This window comes from Hevea brasiliensis, chromosome 7, assembly GCF_030052815.1.
Source record: "Hevea brasiliensis isolate MT/VB/25A 57/8 chromosome 7, ASM3005281v1, whole genome shotgun sequence".
Classification (NCBI taxonomy): Eukaryota; Viridiplantae; Streptophyta; class Magnoliopsida; order Malpighiales; family Euphorbiaceae; genus Hevea; species Hevea brasiliensis.
The window spans coordinates 98,809,603-98,829,061 of record NC_079499.1 but is presented as its reverse complement, the minus strand read 5'-3'; the positions used below and the strand labels follow the sequence as shown (position 1 = coordinate 98,829,061).

General features: G+C 33.6%; 2 protein-coding genes across 2 annotated transcripts; both read right to left on the bottom strand.

The window, feature by feature from the left end:
* Positions 1-5,248: 5,248 nt before the first annotated feature.
* LOC131181412 (L-type lectin-domain containing receptor kinase IV.1-like) lies at positions 5,249-8,747 on the bottom strand. The gene is made up of 3 exons (XM_058149468.1): positions 8,531-8,747; positions 5,707-5,804; positions 5,249-5,614 (listed from the first exon to the last, which is right to left on the bottom strand). Exons 1-3 carry the CDS (start codon positions 8,745-8,747, stop codon positions 5,249-5,251), a joined length of 681 nt encoding a protein of 226 aa, XP_058005451.1.
* Positions 8,748-10,944: 2,197 nt separating this feature from the next.
* On the bottom strand, positions 10,945-13,033 carry LOC110658819 (L-type lectin-domain containing receptor kinase IX.1-like). Its single transcript, XM_058149467.1, has one exon. The coding sequence runs from the start codon at positions 13,000-13,002 to the stop codon at positions 10,945-10,947; it is 2,058 nt and encodes a 685-aa protein (XP_058005450.1). The 5' UTR covers positions 13,003-13,033.
* Between the last annotated feature and the right edge of the window lie 6,426 nt (positions 13,034-19,459).

Here is a 19,459-nt window from a genome sequence, read left to right as displayed (position 1 = left end):
GGGGAATATTAGCAGTCTTCTCGCTCGAAATCAGTTCGCCATTTGCATCGGTCGAATGATTTGAGATCAATGAGATCGAGGTCTTCGATCCAGGTCGGTAAATTAGTCCAGTTCTCTCACAGTCATCAAATGAAGTTATCATAATTTCCCGTTCACCAGGATCGTAAATTTTCAGGCAAGGAACAAAGCGGGCAACCAGAAAAAGATCAAAAGTGGTTACCATGTCCAGGAATGTTGCCGGAGAAATTAAAATAGAAAATGTGAGAGGAAAAGAGAAGAAGTTCAAATGCGGGGGGCTTCCCAGTTGAAGGTATATATAGGAAAAATCCGATCATTTATTGCAAGCAGAAAACGAAGTGAACGCCTCGGAAATTGAGGGAATAAATGCTTCGACTAAACCGGACCGCATGAAGGAGGAGACCGGAGTAAGAGAGATCGAAAATAAGGAGCCCGGCATGAGAAGATCGGAAAAGAGAAGAGATCGGAAAACGAAGAGAATAAGACGCCTACCGCGATCGTCATGATCAAAGCCGAGGTAGTTAAAGCATTGCAGATGAAATCTCAACCGCACGCCCCAGAATCACCCACATTACTGACATGTGTTAGGGTATGTCATGACAGTGCTGTACATCCTAATCTCCACTGTTGATCCGACTCGTAAGGACGACCCTGGAGCCCTTGGATCAAAGAGGAAGACGACAAGACCAGCGCCTTTCACTCCTAGCCCTCGGATCGCCCAGGACAAGAGAATTTGGGACCGTCAGATTAGAAGAAGAAAAGGACAAATATTCTAAAGGAGATCTCGGCCGTCCGTTCTGATTCTCTTTAATTCTTGAACCTCAGATCATGTCCTTTGAAATCCTGACCCTCCATCTCCCTCAAAATAAATCTTGACCCTTCAGGTAGAGCACCCGGTTCCTATAAATACCTGCATGAAAACTGTTCAAGGGGACGGACGGACGGACGAAAAGAAAAGGGTGAGAAATATAGTGGAAGAACTCTGAAACTCGATTCAATTTTGTTACTCTACTATTCTCTTTAGTTTGGATAGATAGAAAAACTTCAGAAACCAGTTTTCTAAAGTATTTTCTTGAACGTGGTCTTGAATACTGAAACTCTTTATTTTCAGTTTGTTCATTGCTCCGTGACATTCTCACCATCAGGTCAGTCTTTGTTATCTTCATCTCCATTCCCGTTTCCCAAGTTTAACCTCGTCAGACCAGGTTACTGCTTCGGCTTGATTGCATCTTAACGAGGCATTCATCATCTCAAGGCAAACCTCAGTCCTTAGGATATCAGCCCGTAACTTTATCACGCTTTTGTGGCTCCATAGTTAATCCCATAGTTCCGATTCCCTACAGGTGAGTGTGCTTTACTGTTACTTTATTTAGTGCTCATTTTTATTTTACGTATTTCTTTTGTTTCATGCTAGCAATGTTCGTTAGTTTCATATTGTGTTAAAACGGCCCCCGAAGAAGGCTTTTCTCAAATTTTCTTTTGTTCATCAGTTCATTCTTTTTGGACTCCCAAATGTAAATGTTCTAGTCCCGAGGAGTGTATGAGTAGTTGGACAAAATATAGGTAATCGTATCTTAAGAGTCCCTTTAAAATATTGAAAGGTCTGAATAATAAGTCAGAAAATAGTAAAGTCGAATCACTAGAACAACACAGGAAACGATTGGGAAAGACGTCACAACGCGGAATAAAACCAAACCTTAGATAAGCAAATAGGGTAGATCGAGCGTCGTTTGCCAAAAGGTGCTTGTAAAGGGGACTACATAGGAGGTCGGTAAAATTCAGTCTCGTATCCCTTGTCAAGTCGCGGGGTACCAATGAGCCAAAAGAAGCTTTATTCAGGTCCCCGGTATCTTTGAATACCAGAATCTTTAGTCTTAGGCTCTTACGATATGTAAAACTTCAAGAGATCGGAAAAGTCCTCATCCGGCTCCCATTCAAGTAAAAGAGATCGGAGGAGAGTTCTTATCCGATTCTCAAACCAAAATTTTAATTAAAAGAGATCGGAGGAGAGTTCTTATCCGATTCTCACTTAAAAATTTTTTTAATAAATATTAAAAGAGATCGGAGGAGAGTTCTTATCCGATTCTCAACCCAAAATTTTAATTAAAAAGAGATCGGAGGAGAGTTCTTATCCGATTCTCACTTAAAATTTTAACAAATATGTAAAAAGATCGGAGGAGAGTTCTTATCCGATTCTCAAATTGAATTCTAATAAATATATAAAACGGCCCCTCAAACAAAACTAATATACAACAGTAACTCACTAAGGTTGTCTCATTTACTTATGTATCTGGGTGATCCGAATTAGTGAAAAATCAAATATTCCTTTTTATCAAAAGGATAAACATTTCCATTCAAACCCTCCTAATCATCGTGAAGTTAAATCTGCTTACCCTTATTGAGGGACGAGGTGGGGTGCCTAACACCTTCCCCACCCGTTTACAGACCCCGAACCTAGAATCTCTGTTTTTGAAGTGGTTTCATTTTAATTTATTTTTGCAAATGGTTTTCTTTAATTTTCCTCAAAATTAAAGTGGAGACTCCTCACTCTTTCCCACTTCGGTGAGTGTTCGTTCAGGCGACCGCAAAACACCTTGCGACAAATTCTATAGATGACATACCTCCAATTTCATCAATGAAATTAAACATAATATTTACATCATCATTATTAGTCAAACCCATACAGTTCCATTTCACTGAACCATCTCCTTCAATGGGTTGTCTGAAAAAGATATTCGATATAAATTCACACCCAGCTTCAAGATCAATTGCACGTACTATTTTCACACCTAAAGTATTGAAATCCATGTGTCTACCAATGGTAATGACTGTTGATGAACCCCCACAATAGTGGTAGCCTTCACCATCAATAATAATTTCTCCATCCCAATATAAGGTAGCAAACGATGGAATTGGCATTTTTCTGATTAAATAAGAATCCTAGTTATTTGATTGACACATAAGAAAAATTATAATTAATAGTATTGACTAACTTTGTAAAAAAGAAAAAAAAGGGAATTCGAATAAAGATCCAGTTTGGTTCTTTATTTCGGCCAAACCTATTAAATTTTAATTCAACTCTGAAAATTTTTTAAAAAATCAAACCTAATGCTGATGCAGTTTGATTCGGTTCACCTAATAAATTATACAAGTACTCGGATAAACAGTCCGGTTCACCTCATATATTCAACTATATGTGTTGAAAAAATATAATAAAATGAATCAAACCAATTTGGTTTTCTGGTTCGATTCATTTAATTATTTTCTGATTTTCTAAATTCTCATAATCGATCGAGTTAACCACAAATATTCAATTATTTTAATTTCTTGTATTTTTTTATTTTTGTTTGAACTATCAACTTAATAATATAAATTTATATTATATATTCTCTAAATTCTTTATTATAAAATATTATAAACACTATTTTGCTTTAAATTTTTTCTTCTTTCTATAGTTTTTACATTAAATATTTCTAATCTAAATATTCAACTACTATATTTAAAAAAAAAATTTACGTTTTAAGTAATATAAACTTTATTTTGGCCATTTGTGGTATTTATTAATTTTTTGGTTTTTTAATTATATTAAGAATATAATATTATATTATCTCTTTTATTTCATTCTTTAATATAATATATTATAAACTAAATTTCCTATTCATTTATTCTTTTATATAAAATTTTATATTTTCAATAAATTTCACCATTTATAAAAATATTATACTATTACTGATATATATATATATTGTTAAAAATATTTCCTTTAATTTTTAAGATTATCTATAAACTAGTTAAAAATTACAAAAATTAAATATATATTACACAAAAAAATTCATTTGAAAATATTAACAATAAATCACTCATTTTTCTTCTAATATATGACAATATCACCCTACACTTGCAAAATATCACTCAAAAATTACATATTAACACATTCATGCATATTTAAACAAATATTTCATCAACTTTCTACAAACATGAATATATGAAACACTCAAACATTTAAATATATTACATATTTATTTTCTTAAGAAAGTAAAATACGTACCTATAAAAGGACAATATATCTTCAGAAATTACAAAAGACAAGCACAATTTTTTTTTTCTCACTGGTCCATCACTACAAATCGTTTTCTTCTTCTTGGTCCATCGAACACAAACTGGCTCCACCACCTGGTTCAACAAGCAGTTCCAGGAGAAGGGAGAAGGGGGGCAATGACAAATATGGGAGAAGAAAGGGACGAGAGAGTGTTGTAAATGAGAGGGACAAATGAGAGGGATGAGAGAGTGCTGTAAGTGGGGTTTCAATTAAATAGTTTGGACGTTAATGTAAATGGCGTTCAGTGGAGCTCGGGATGCCAGTCAAAGAAGCGTCCTCTATTCATTCCTGGCTAACTTGATAGGATGGGGTTGCATGACAGGGTTGTAGAGATTCTCTACAAACAGTTTGCACTCTATCTATGATAGCGTCCCGCCCATTTGCACGCTGTCAACAACAGCATCCGGACTGCTTTCCCTCCGCACGCTGTCATCGATAGCGTCCCAACTAAAGACGCTATTTTGACTCACGTCTGGATTTTCAACTCACCTCACTCCCATAATTTTTGGATTTTGAACCCTTTTCTCGTATTTTCCTTCCCATGGCACACTCGTACGGTAATTAACCCTATGTTTGTCACTAAAAAATACAATGAACCAAATAAAATAGAAAAGAGGGGAAGAGTAGTAGAGCAATTAATGAAAAGCAAACAAATGAACAATCGAATCCATAGATTTCACACTTAGTCGATGGTTTCAGCTTCAACGCAGATGGACAAGTGGAACAATGACCTCTTTTTTTTTTTTTTTTTTCAATAAGCAGCCTTGAAATTGCAACCATTTTCGAGTTGAAACCATCGTAAACATGACTGTTGAAATCGTCGTAAACATGACCATTAAATGAAGGGTTTTTGAAGAATGGACAGAATCCTCTTCTTACAGTTGATTAAGGCTGGTCATGCTTTCATCAATGGTCAACCAGCAGGTAAATGGAATATATGTTCTTCATGTGATAACTTGCCAATTTTACTCTTAAAGGAACCTATGGCAGAAAACAACTCCAATGTGGGACTATTTCATTGATAACAATCGATGAAACACTAAGCTCTATAAGCTTAACAGGGAAATTCACAATAAGCACAGATACATTACAAGGGAAAGTTAATTTTTGCAGCCTATAGACTTGAGAAGATCAGACATTATGTTTCCCTTGTTTCAAAAGAGATTTTGTAGACCCACCTGTCAAGAGCGAGGAATTCGTAGTGCAGCTGCTCTCAGAAGTTGTCAAGCCCGACGATGTGTAGGAGAACTTGCACTGACTCATGGGAGGTGCACAATAAATTGGCACTGGCAACTTTGCTGGAAGGCTAGGCAATGGAGCTTCAAAATTCAGGACATTTATCACTTGCCTTATAGGTGGCCGAAGTGCAGAGTCAGGATGGCAGCACCATAATCCAACAATCATCAAGCATTCCAATTGCCACTCATCGAATTCTTTACTTAACCTTATGTCCACAGCTTCCAGAAGGTGCCCTTTACCATACAAGTCCCATACCCACTGCACAAGCCTTACCTTATCTAAAAGGTGTCTATGTTTTCTTTTAACTACCCCATTCTGTTGAGGGGTATAAGGACAATATTTTGATATACAATTCCTTTAGAATGAAATAAATTAGCATCCTTGTGATTGGCAAACTCACTACCATTATCTGTCCTCACAACTTTAACTTTCATATTAAATTGATTTTCTACATATTGGAAGAAGAGACTAAGAATAGAAAAACATTGGTCCTTATGTTTGATCATGTAAGTCAAGGTTGCTTTGGAGTGATCATCAACAATAGTCACAAAATAACTATCTCCAGAAATAGATTTAGCAGCATAAGGACCCCATAGGTCTATATGTATAAGTTTAAAAAGTGTTTAGGTTTTATTGTTTCTAATAGGAAAAGGTTTTCTAGATTGTTTGGCTAGAGGACGAAGGTCACACTTGTAATTACAATCCATAGTAGTATGTAATTATTGGATATGCAAAAGTTTTTTATGAGATCATGACCTAATCTAGCATGGATCACAGCAAAATCTAAAGCTCTAGTAGACTTAAAAGAATGTAAATTCTTTCTATTGATATGAATATTAGAGAATCTAGTATTTATAGAGGTAAAAGCAAGCAAATGACTAATTTTGGAAGTGAACAAATGAATAGTAGACTGCAAAAAACTAGATTCATGTAGAATGTAAAGGCCTTCATGTTCTTTCCTAATTGCTATCACTGTGCTAGTCTTGTGGTCCTAAAAGGTATAATAAAATGGATAAAATGTCAAGTGCAGGCTTGTATCTCTTAGCAATTTGGATATTGACAACAAATTCAGAGTAAAGGTGGAGACTAGTAAAACTTTTGTCAAAGAAAAAGGGTCATGTAAATAGGTTGTTGATACATGCATTTTATAGAGTCATTTAGGTTAAATTTCATAGTCATTTTATTGATATGTTAGTTATTTTTAGTTAGTTTTATGAGTTATTTAGCTAATTTTTCACAATTGTCAATTTTTAGACTAAATTATAATTTTGCTTTTATTTTGTAGATAAAAACTATTTTTGAGGGATTGAAAAGTAATTGTGCAAGTAAGGAGTAATTTCCAAACCCAAAAGTGCTAAAATAAAGATTAGAAATTAAAAATTGTGAAGTTGCCGAAATCTACATGAATTGCTGCATAACCTGTGCAGTTTTTGCATAGGAACTAGAAGGAATTGAATATTTGCCGAAAAGTACATAACTTGCTGCATAGCTTGTGCGGGTTCCTTATGCAGCTTCACAGAGGAGACCTTACACCAGCCGAAACTTGCACAACCTGTTGTATAACTTATGCACTTTCATGCCTTCCCTTATGCAGCTTCAAGGAAGAGACTCTGCACCAGCCGAAACTTGTATAACTGACTGCATAACTTGTGTAGCTCCTCATGCGCAGCTTCATCGAAGGAATTCCCAGATGGCCGAAACTTGCATAACTTGCCGCATAACTTATGCAATCCACTTATGCACTTTCACGGGAAGCTTCAAAACATGCAAAAACTTGCACAGGCAGCCCGCGTAACTTGTGCAACCTCACGGAAAACCCTTGTAATTGCCAAATTTTCACAAAATCTTATATGACATGTGCATTTCTTCATAAATGAGCTGAAAAGAAAAGATTCTCCCATGTGAATTGATTACCTCACACACCATTTTAGGGTTTTCTTTGTCAGTGATAATAAATAGAGAATTTTTACCTCATTTAGACACACACAGAAAATAGGGAGAAGTAAGAGGAAGAAAGACAAAGAAAGGAACGAAAAGAAGAGCAGCTGACACTTCCATTTTTGGACTGGAAAATTAGATTATTCTTCTCTTTTTCACATTTTCTGCACTTCATTTATCGGGTTTCTTCAGTTGTAGTTTATATTCATGATTTATTTCCTTTTTTACTTAGAATCTCTTGTATTAAACATGGTTTTGAGTAGTTTTCTTTGATTCTGGAGTTGGGGATAAAATATTTGAGTTATTTTTATGGATTTGAACTAGGTTAGTTCCAATTTAATGAAATTTGTGAGGTTTAATCATTTTCTTGTGTGCTTATTTGCATGCTTAATAAAGGGCCCCATTAAGTTGTGTTCTTAATCCTTGGTTGAAGCATCGAAAGGAGAAAACCAAGTGATAGATAATTAATAAATTAGACTTAATTAGCTTAGATCTAGAAATAGACTAAGGATTAAGAGGGATTAATAGATTGATTAAAAAACTTAATAGGTCTTGATTGATTTTAACTCCACAAAAGTAGGATTAAGTTAATTAAGGCACTCTTCATCTCATTGAAAAGAGATTTGAAAGGATTTTAAAATTGGTCTCCTTTAAACCCATAGATTTGATAGATGGGGCTAGCTAGAGAAAATCCCAAATTGACTTGAATATGAACCCTTAACTCCGTAATCGCCTTCTATCAATTATTGCTTAGAATTTTACTTTTGAGTGTTTAGATTAATCTAATTTTATTAATTTTCATTGTTAATATTCTTAATTTCTTTATTTTGCAAATTATTAAATTAGTAATTGTTTGAATTTAGTTTTGCATTTTTATACCTTATACTTCGATTTCTCAAATTTCTTTTATTTGTTTGATTAAAATACAATTTTAACATAGTTCATTTTACATTAATAATTTAATCGTTAACACAACTCTATATAGAAACGATATCTTTTTCTATACTACTTGAACGACACATATACTTGCGGTAGTCCACATCAGTTGTGCCTTTCTAATTTATTTTGGTGACATAGCCATTAGGTAAACAAATGGTGACAGGTGTGTGTGTGTGATAGTGATATTGTGTAAGAGTGGTGAATTGAAGGTCATGTGGTTAGAAGCTCCGGTGTTTACAATCCAAGAGTTTGTCCCTACCATTCCAGCATAACAAAACAATTTAGGGTTGAGATTACCAGCAAAATCAGGAGTGTTCAGAATTGAATGCCCCGAGGGAGTGTGAACTATATTTACTACTACTATAGCTTTCCCTTTTAACGTTCTTTGCATCTCCATCCGCAGATTTTCTAATTTGGCATTCAATTCTTCATATTGAGACTGTGAAGTAATAGGATGTGAATCCAGAGGTGAATCTAAAACAAAATTATCCATAGACGACAACTTGCTCTCCATTTGTGTAGCAAATTTTGTCGGCTAAGCTTGATTCTGATTTTCGTTCTTATTTATGAACCATTTTGGATCTCCTATAAGCCTGAAAAAACCAGATCGAGTGTGACCATCTAGGTTACTATAGTCACAGTGGCCTTTTTAGGATCGTGTTTTTTTTATTCCTTTCGACAACCTTGTGGCTTAACATCTAGGGCAACTAATTGTACATTCTCAGTAATGTTTAATTGAATCTCTCTCTGAGTTTTAACACTCAGGATCTTGGAATATGCCCTGTTAACAGTAGGCAAAGGATCTAAAAGTAAAATCTGACTTCATGCTTGATCATAAACATCATTAAGTCCCATAAGAAATTGCATTAATCTATCACTATTTTGAACCTCAGCTGCAATCTTCATAGATCCACAGGTACGAGGTGGAATTGCTTCAATATTGGACAACTCATCCCACAATTGCTTTAATTTTGTGTAATAACTAGTAACAGAAAGTCCTTCTTGCGAGATTGAAGTTATTTTCCTCTTGATCTAGTATATCATTGGCCCATTGCTTCCACCAAACCTCTCTAATAACTCTTCCCATAGTTCCTTAGCAGATGTTGTATAGAAAAAGCGTCCTACCCATTCTTTAGTGATTGAGTTCAAAAGCCATGAGGTAACCATATAATCAAATCTCCTCCACCTTTCAAAATCTTCTGATCCTTCTTCTGGCGCTTCAATTTTTCCTTCAACAAGCTTGTTCTTTGCTCCAAGAGCTATCTTCATGGCTTTGCTCCATGATCTATAATTGCTTCCTGTTAATTGTGCAAAAACAAGAATCATCCTTGCATGGTCAGATCCTTGTAACAAAAGTTGATCATCGGAAAGTGTAAGAACTTTCATCGAATCTTTGGTCGCATTTACTGTGATTCGATCTCTTGCTGAACTACTCTCTTCCATTTCAGAATTTTTGATTACAATGGTGTGAGTAAAGAACAGCTAAAAACTAGAGTTAAACCTGCTCTGATACTATATGAACAGTTATCAGAAACAGAGATGTGAGAAACTGAATTGTATCTTTCTTGATTGAAAATGATGAATACAAGTAGTTATATACAGAGCAAAGCTTGCTGATGAAGGAAATGAAAGTCAACAAAATATAGCCATAATGAGCTGTCTCTTATCAGATTGATGACATCTGCTAAAACTAACAATAACTTAAACTTGGTGAGAATACTAATATACCAACATTATTACCAACACGTAGCTCACAATTTTTGTTTTGATACCCTTGAAACATTATATAGGACTGAAATTCGATGATAATAAGAAAAGAGTGGCCAATTAAAGCACCTAATCTGCCCAAATGATTAAAAATTTTGATATACCATGAATGTCAAAATGAAGTTTGGAAACTATTGACAGTAGATCTGGAGTTGGATGGTTTGACTGTTTGTGGATCACTCAAAAAAATGAAGTTGAAGAATTAGTTAAAAAAAGATAGAATTGTAATAATCTTTGACGATTTAAATCTGGAAGATGTAAAAATATTTTTCTATTGTCAGAATTAGATAAGTGTAAAACACTTCTTAATTTAGCTTTTCAATAGATAAGAATTAATGTCTGGATAATCATTTGGTTCACCAAGAAATTCATATTTTAGAAGCATCATTGTCCTATAAATTTATGGCAACACCAACAAATAAATCAAATTTTAGAAGTAGGAAGCAGGAGCTATATGTTATGTTTAGGTAACTGATATTGATTAACATTAAAATTGTCCATGGAGTTGATCTAACATGTATTGAACAAACATTGAATCTCAATTTACATGCTTTTAGTTTGGCTTAGGGGATTTCCTTCAGTGACCTTCAGTGTAAAGAGCCTGTCTCGCAGAGCAATAGATTAGGAATTTAAATCCTGATAACTTCTTCACTTCTCGTGACCTTCAGTGTAAAATATAGATCCAAATGTAGGGTTTTAGAAGAATGTACAGAATCCTCTTCTTACAGTAGATTCGGCTGGTCTTGTTTTGCATGTTTTCATCAATGATCAACCAGCAGGTGAATGGAATATAATGAGTTTAAGACATTTATGGACCACACTCTATATGTTCAGCCATATTAATAAGGAAATTTACAATAGGCACAGGTACGTTAATAAGACATTAATGAGGAAATTTAAAATAACCACATGTATAAGTTTTGAAGCCTATAATCTAGAGAAGATCAGACATTAGGCTCCTCTTCATTCAAAAGAGGTTTAGTAGACCTAGATGGCAAGGGGGAGGAATTTGTAGTGCGGCTGCTCTCAGAAGTTGTTAAGCCCGAAGATGTGGAGGAGAACTCGCGCAGATTCATAGGAGGTGCATAGTATATTGGCACTGGCAACTTTGCAGGAAGGCTAGGCAATGGAGCTTCAAAATTCAGGACACTTATCACTTGCCTTATTGATGGCCGATGTGCAAAATCAGGATGGCAGCACCATAATCCTACAATCATCAAGCATTCCAATTGCCGCTCATCAAATTCATTAGTCAACCTCTTGTCTACAGCTTCAAGAAGATACCATTTTCCATACAGGTCCCATACCCATTCCACAAGCCTTACCTTATTTGGTTCTTGCGTTGTATCGACTGGCCTCCTTCCACTTGTGATTTCGAGTGCTACTACCCCGAAACCGTACACATCCGATTCTTTACTGGCTTTCCCTGTGGTCACACATTCTGGAGCTAAATAGCCCATCGTGCCTGCCAAAACTGTTGTCTGCGAACCCAGCTCATGGTCTACAAGTCTGGCCAGACCAAAATCACCAAGCTTGGCATTGAAATTTGAATCCAACATGACGTTGCTGGACTTGATATCTCTATGTACTACACATTGTTCCCACTCTTCATGGAGATATAACAGGGCAGAAGCCAACCCAGAAGCGATTTTGTACCTCACACTCCAAATTAACATAGTTTCCCCTCCAAAGAGATGGGAGTCGAGGCTTCCATTAGGCAGGAACTCGTAGACAAGAAGGAACTCACCTCTTTCATGGCACCAACCAATAAGTTGAACCAAATTTCTGTGTCTCAATCGAGTAATGATCTTCACTTCTGATACGTACTCCTTTTTACCCTGTTTCGATCCCCTTGAGAACTTCTTAACAGCTATTTGTGTGTTGGATTCGCTCAACTGTCCCTTGTAAACGCCTCCGAATCCTCCTTCCCCTAGCTTTCCACTCTCAGCAAAGTCGCTTGTTGCGCGACTTAGTTCAGCAAAAGTGAACCTCTTAGGTCCTGTTCCTTTTTCAAATTCATCATCCATAGAAACATCATCAGCCTCATCTTCGTTTCTACCACCATGCCTTTTTCTCCAAAACACTAACCAAAACACACCTATTACAGCACAAGCGAAGATCCCCAAACCCACAGATATACAAACAAGCAATCCTGTTTTGTGCCTGGCTTTTTGATTAATTTCCAAGCTCGAATCAAAATCCCAAGAGATAATGTTATGTAATTCAACCGACATCCCTGTTGAAGCAGAGAAACCTACTCTAACCCATTCGGGCAAAAGATCTCTCAAATCAACAATATACGAAAGGCTAGAATTACCACTAAACACAGGATTCTGGGCGTAAGTTAGAAAAACACTTAAATTTCTGGTAGTGGAGTTATAACTTACCCATGCATTAGCCTGTGACCCGTTCGTAATGCTGCTGTTCCATGTTACATTTGTCACAGATATAATTGAATTCACAAGGATGCCTACATGATTACCGTCCGGATCCCATGCGTTTTTAAAACTATCAAACTCAACCGCAATGATTTGATTTTCTTTGGAGGCATTTAAGGAAGTATCATTATTAAATAATGCAAGAAAACCACCACTCGAATTGTCTGGGATCTGAGAGTCAACTGGTGCGATGAAAAAAGACATCCCATCGCCAGATTGGTATTTGTCATGAATCCTTTTCATGATGAAGGAGAAGTGGGCGGTGAAGTCTGTAAGCCTTCTTGTCTTGGCATCCCAAAGTCGCACAGGATGCTTATATGAGGCCCGGCCAACGCTGTATCTGAAGTTATCGTTATCGTCAACTTTTTCATTCTTTGTCAGTTGAAGAACATTATTGGACGTGAAAGCATCGCCCTGGAAGGATATATCTGCCATATTGGGATCAAAAGTAGTGAAGTTGAAGGACAGTGAGTTTGCAATGGGCAGAAACAGCATGAACAAGAAAATGGAGATTGCCATGACAAGAGTATAGAGAAGGCATGAACTTGAGCCATAGAGATCCATGATTGAAAAGCATAGAGGCGAGAAAGAAGATGAACTATGTGGAGAGTCCAATGACAGTTAGTTCAACTCTATGCGGCTAATTATTGGCCCAAAATATTGCTCTCTTGCGTACAATAAAATAGATTTTTTTTTAATTATCGAGGTTAGACTCATGTTTTCAGACAAAGGATACAAGTGTACCGGGGTATACCTAATAATCTCTCTGTTTATTCTAATTGTCTAGCTTGTAATCTTTTTGAATTTTTGTTTAATAAGGTAAAATTTTTTGAAAAATTTATTATTTAGTTATTGAGTTTTACCATTAATAACGATTTGATCCTTATATTTTAGGAACTATTTAGTCTCTTAGATTTCACTTTATCAAGATCGGAAGTCCTTCCATCCAATCTATTGTTAATCGTCCAAATAGAGAGAAAACTTTGAATCTCTAGCTGCCACTATTGTTTTTCTCTCTCTCTCCCTCCTCTCCTTACTATTCATCTCTATCCCTCTCTCACTCTCTAGCTATTATTTCTCTCTTTCCCATATTATATCTCTCTCTCTCCCCACATTTTTCCCTCTTTCCCTTGTTTTCCTATGTTCTTTGCTTTCCTATCTCAAAATCTCATCTCTACATTTCTATCTCATCATCATATTGCAGAACATATAAAATTTTCAATATTTCACTAATTTAAATATAATCCAAATTATTTTTGTGATCATGTAGACTGAAGAATGACGAACTACCCAAGAGCGTTGAAAGATGGAATTACGTTGTTTTTCTTTTATTTTTTTTTGGCCCAAAACAAGATTAAGGAGTTACAAGATGCTTCTAGATGGTTTCTTGATTAAGGGCAGAGAAGCATACACACACACACCTAAGAGGCACTTAGGGAAGCACAGATAAAGACCCAAGCACCCAAATCAAAATTCCTTTAAATTATGTTTGAGGATATCTATCTAAAATTTTCTCTTCTATAATCTATTTTGTTTTCCTTTCAAACGCATCTCTTTCAATTTTCATTAACCCAAATGCCACCAATATCTCCTACCCTGAAATCCAATGACCAAGAAATCTCAGTAAAAGAATTTGGTCCTTTGTGTCATGAAGAAGCTAATGGAGAGGAAGAGTTGCTAGTGGCAGGGACTAAATAATAAATTTTTCAAATTTTGTTTATTTTTAATTCAGAAAAAAACTAATAGAGTAAGCCAAGCTAATTCCTAATCGTTAGCTCAAAATTCATAGAACTAACTATTAAGTAAAAAAAAATCTAGTGACATACTCATTATTTTTAGTCTATTAAATTTAGAAATAGTATTGGACAAATAAAAAATTATTTTACATATTAAAATGATTAATCATTTTTATATTACAATTCAATTATTTATATTTATCATTTTATCTTTACATATTTTATTCCCCTGGTGTGGGATTTCAACATAGTCTAATCTAACTGAGATTAGACTCATAATACATCAATTTTGTATTTGCTCCTTTTACATTCTTAGTAAGTTTGTAATTGTTAGTCAATCATTAGGATGATTAGTGCATAAATTTGCTCAATAATTTCTGCTAATTTAATTTAGATCGAAATGTGACATGTTTACAGTACAGTTAATCGGAAACTGAACTTGGTTAATGCAAAGCCCACCACTCATTGGGATGAGCAAGACGATTTATCATTGGCTCAGATGTCTATTATGTATCACACCACTCCAAATTAACTATTTAAATGAGAATACCAACTCAAGTATCCAATTCCTTATTATATTATTTAATGAACACACTGCTTAACGCGGTTTTCTCCCTTATATTTGCACTATAATATAATAAATTAATGGATAAAAAAGGAAAGGTTGATGTAACTTTTAACGATGCAAATTAAAATAATGGAAAATAAGTTTCCTTTCTTTTCTTTTGATTTATTATTATTATTATTTTAAATTTCCTTTCATTGGACAATTAAGCAATCAAAGAAGGCTTAGAGTTAGAAAAACAGATTCAGAAAAAGACATTTGGTTGATTCAATATTAGAAAAAAAAATCAAGATAGACAAATAGCATGGCAACGTACTCTCTTCGTTTGATTTAGAAAAATTTTTCTTATTTCAATTTATTTGTTATTTTAGAAAAGCAAGAAAGTATTTTTTTTTAACTTTATTTTTTTATATATTATTATTTTTAATATATTTTTTCTTTTTAATATTTTTTTATATTTCAATAATATTATAAAAATATTTTAATTAATTATTAATATTTATTTTAATAAAAATAATGTTATTTAATTATATATTTTTTTTAATTCTTGTACAAAAACCTTTGTAAGCTATTACAATAAGACGGAGAGATTAATAAGTTGATGCTTTCCTGAAAAAAGTATTGTAATTAATGCCGGTTGTTTTTGTGAAGTTTCAAGGAAACCATGTAGAAAAGACAGAAGACTTCGCATTCTTGCTATGGGTTTTAGCATTGGAGGCCTCTCTCTCTCTCTCTCTCTCTCTATATATATATATATATATATATATTTTTTTTTTTTTCAAATCAGGAAGGTTGAGCTTTTAATTGATTCGGTTCAAAATCGAATCCAACTGAATCAATTAAAAATTAAATTTCTTAAAAATATAAAAATTGAATCAAAATAAATTATTCAAATAATTAAATTGAATCAAATAGAAATAAATCAGTTTGGTTTAGTTTAAATTTTCAATTTTAAAATTTTTCATTGCTTTCCAGATTTTCTCTAGCTTTCTAGCAAGTCAAAAGGTTATGTTATTGTATCTCATTTTCTTGAATTCTCTCAAGCCAAACACAAATCAATTCAAATAAAAAAAAATCGACACAATATAAAAAACTGAAATGAATGCAAATATGTTAGTAGAGTTTTTTTACCATACAAGGTTATTGTAGAAGAAAAAAATATCAAAATTGGGTCCGATATGAAAAAATTACCAGAGTGGGGTGAGAAAAGTCAGGACTGTAATTAAAAAAGCGTGTAAATGTAAAAACGCTAGTATTAGTAGAGTTTTAATGTCCAAAACGCTAGTTAAAATGGCGTCCTCTTGGATGCTACTATCACAGGAGTTTTAATGCTCAAAACGCTACTCATAATAGCGTTTTTATGCCGAAAATGCTACTTATGATAGCTTTTTTATGTCAGAACTGTGGCCATATTTACAGTTCAAAATACTACTCATAGTACCAATTTTGTCCAAAGCACAGTCCAAAACGCTACTCATAGTAGTGATTTTGTCCAAGCCACACACACCTAAACATAGTAATTTTGTATTTTTTTAAATATAAAAGTTTTGTAAATTTAAAATATTAAAGTCTAAAATTGTAACTGTATTAAATTAACAAAAAATATGTACTATAATTTTTTAGAAAATATGTTAGTTTTATAAAATAAAAATATTAAAGTATTATATTTGAATAAAAATTTAAATTGTAATTATTTTAAAAATAATTATTTTTATATATTTAAAGAAATTAAATGGTAAATGTAAAAGGGTATTGTACAATTTCAAATTACTAGAAATTTTATGTCCAAAAAATAACAAAAATATGTACTATAATTTTTTTTTATAAAATATGTGAGTTTTATAAAATAAAAATGTTATTTGAACTATATTTTTGAATAAAAATTTAAATTATAATTATTAAAAGAATAATTAATTTTATAAATTTAAATAAATTAAATGTTGTATAATTCAAATTACTAAAAAATGGTCTTAATAAACTAAATTACAGGAGAGAGTGGATGGCAATTAATGGAAAGTATTCCGTATGCAGCACGCTAGCTTAATTAGCATCCTGAGGCCATATTCATACATATAGACATAAAAATTTATAATAATTTATACACGTTAAAAAATTTAAAATTGTTTAATTATAATTTCACAAAATATTTGTAATATATAAAAAAATAAGAAATTAAGTAAAATTCGTTGCTTTAATATTAATTTTTATTCTTATTATAATTATGAATAATTTATTTTGTTGATAGCAATTAATAAATTTAAATTTTAAAAGAAATTAAATTATTATTTATTATGTGTTAGCATGTATAACAATATAAAATTTAGATACTGAATTGATTTTCAGTTAGTGCCAAATTAAGTTATTAAAAATTTGTAGGAAATTAAATTGCAATATGAACAAAAAATTTATAGTTTTTAATAAAGCGTGGGCTGCATTGTGTATTATATAGTCATTAGTTTTAATTACTTTTTTATTTTAAATTTAATAATGCAAAAAATATAAAAATTGTTACTAGCATATTGTAGCAATTGACTTGAAGCAAGAAATAACTTGAGAGAAGTATTCATAATTAATATATAAATGAAAACAAATATTTAAATCAGTCATGTGCCACAACCAAGTCTTTGTATATGTCGTCTCAGTCAAAGAACTAGATGTTATCCCCCTTCTTGATGTTCTGCTGGATGACTTTGTACATCTTTGGGTTGGCTAGGTTGCCCTTGATGTTGTCCTGATGATTCCCCCTCTGCAGTATAATGCACAACACTTTGTTCATGGTGTCCAAATAGACCCGCAGCAGATGAAATATGGCCTAAGGCACCAGACTGATATGGTGTAAAGTATTGTTCTGACCCATATCCACTAAATTGACCTGAAGTATAGTATGATGGCCCAATACTTGATGGTCTGGCAAATCGAGCAAATAAGCCGTTGAATGGTGTTTGCGGCTACTGACTCTTAGTAAAGTCGAATGTGCTTCTGTTTTGCATTTGAGTTTGATACGACATCCATGGTGCTGATGGGCCAGGCATTGATGGGGTAGCCATCCAACCAGTGTAATGAGTGGGGATAGTTTCTGAATATGATTGAAATATAGTGGATGGAGCAGGGTCAGACGGTGCAGGAGCCGAGGGAATAGGATCAAAATGATCAGGCACTGATGTGATGCAGTAAGGGTGGAATGCGACAGGTGGGGGCAAAGCATCATCGGGAGGAGAGGCTGGACGCACTGGATGTTGACGACGTCAAGCAGGACGTGATCGATGTCGTGCTGCTCTATGTGAGGGCTTAGGCTGGTTGATGGGTTGGTCTTCTTCTAATTCATCATTAAAGGTTACTACTTCAGGTGCGGACTGAGGAGGTGGTATTTGGGAAAACCAACTTTCTTCCTCTAGAGCAATCATCATTTTTCTTAATGTACGTTTAACTTTAGCCACATTTTCTGTTGATGGGTTTTGTAATTTTAGCAAACAATCCTCAATTGCATCCTCCTGTAAAAATATGAAATCCATGTATTATGTTACAGTTTGTGTTAAAAAAATTAAAAATTATTATTACTAAAAAATTAAAAATTATTATTACTAAGTATTTAATAATGAAAAAATACGTATTGTAAATGATTACCACACAACCAATGGCAGCTCCACTTATTGAGATCCAATGTCTTGCAACTCGACGATACCACTCCTTATATTCAGAATGATGGTAGAGTGGTTGTGCCATTTCTTGCCCTTGAACAATGTATTGTTCTCGCCTATTCCAACAATTAATGTACGTCGCATGGTGGTACGCCCAATTACTCTCACTAAATCAGCGAGTAATCTCATGTAACTCATCTGTTTGCATCGGTCATCGTGGAATAGGTTGGGCCAAACCAAACTGCCTCATCACTCTATTAGGCTGGTGTCATTCAATAATATGGAAGCAAATTAATGGCGCAACTGCCTTCCATATGGGACAGCCCTGTATGCACATGTCGGGCAGCTCATCCAACAATTCCTCATTATATGGTTCCCATGTAATTTGCGAGTGAATATGAGCAAAACATGAAGTATTAAATTTGCAAAACATAAAGTGATTATAAATATAGGAAAAAAATATAACACTATTTTAAGTCAGATTTTGAGAATTTTGATTTACATCTTTAGGTCGCATCTGATCAAGATTGTACCAAATTTGTTATAGTACATAGGTTGTAACTTCAGTGATCTGTTGAGCTCTACTCCACTTGTTAGTTGATGAGAAAATTTAAAATGTAATGCAATAAACACCAATTTTTTGATTGTTTAATGGAAAAAAAATATAAATTTAGTTACATACCTAGCACCTAGGGGTGCATCATGAGGTGCCAATGGATCTCTTATTGAAACTAGTTTAATTTTTAAGATTTTCTATAAACTAGTTAAAAATTACAAAAATTAAATATATATTACACAAAAAATTCATTTGAAAATGTTAACAATAAATCACTCATTTTTCTTCTCATATATGACAATATCACCCTATACTTGCAAAATATCATTCAAAAACTACATATTAACACATGCATGCATATTTAAACAAATATTTCATCAACTTTCTATAAACATAAATATATGAAACACTCAAACAGTTAAATATATTACATTTTTATTTTCTTAAGAAAGTAAAATACGTACCTATAAGAGGACAATATATCTTCAGAAATCACAAAAGACAAGCACAATTTTTTTTCTCACTG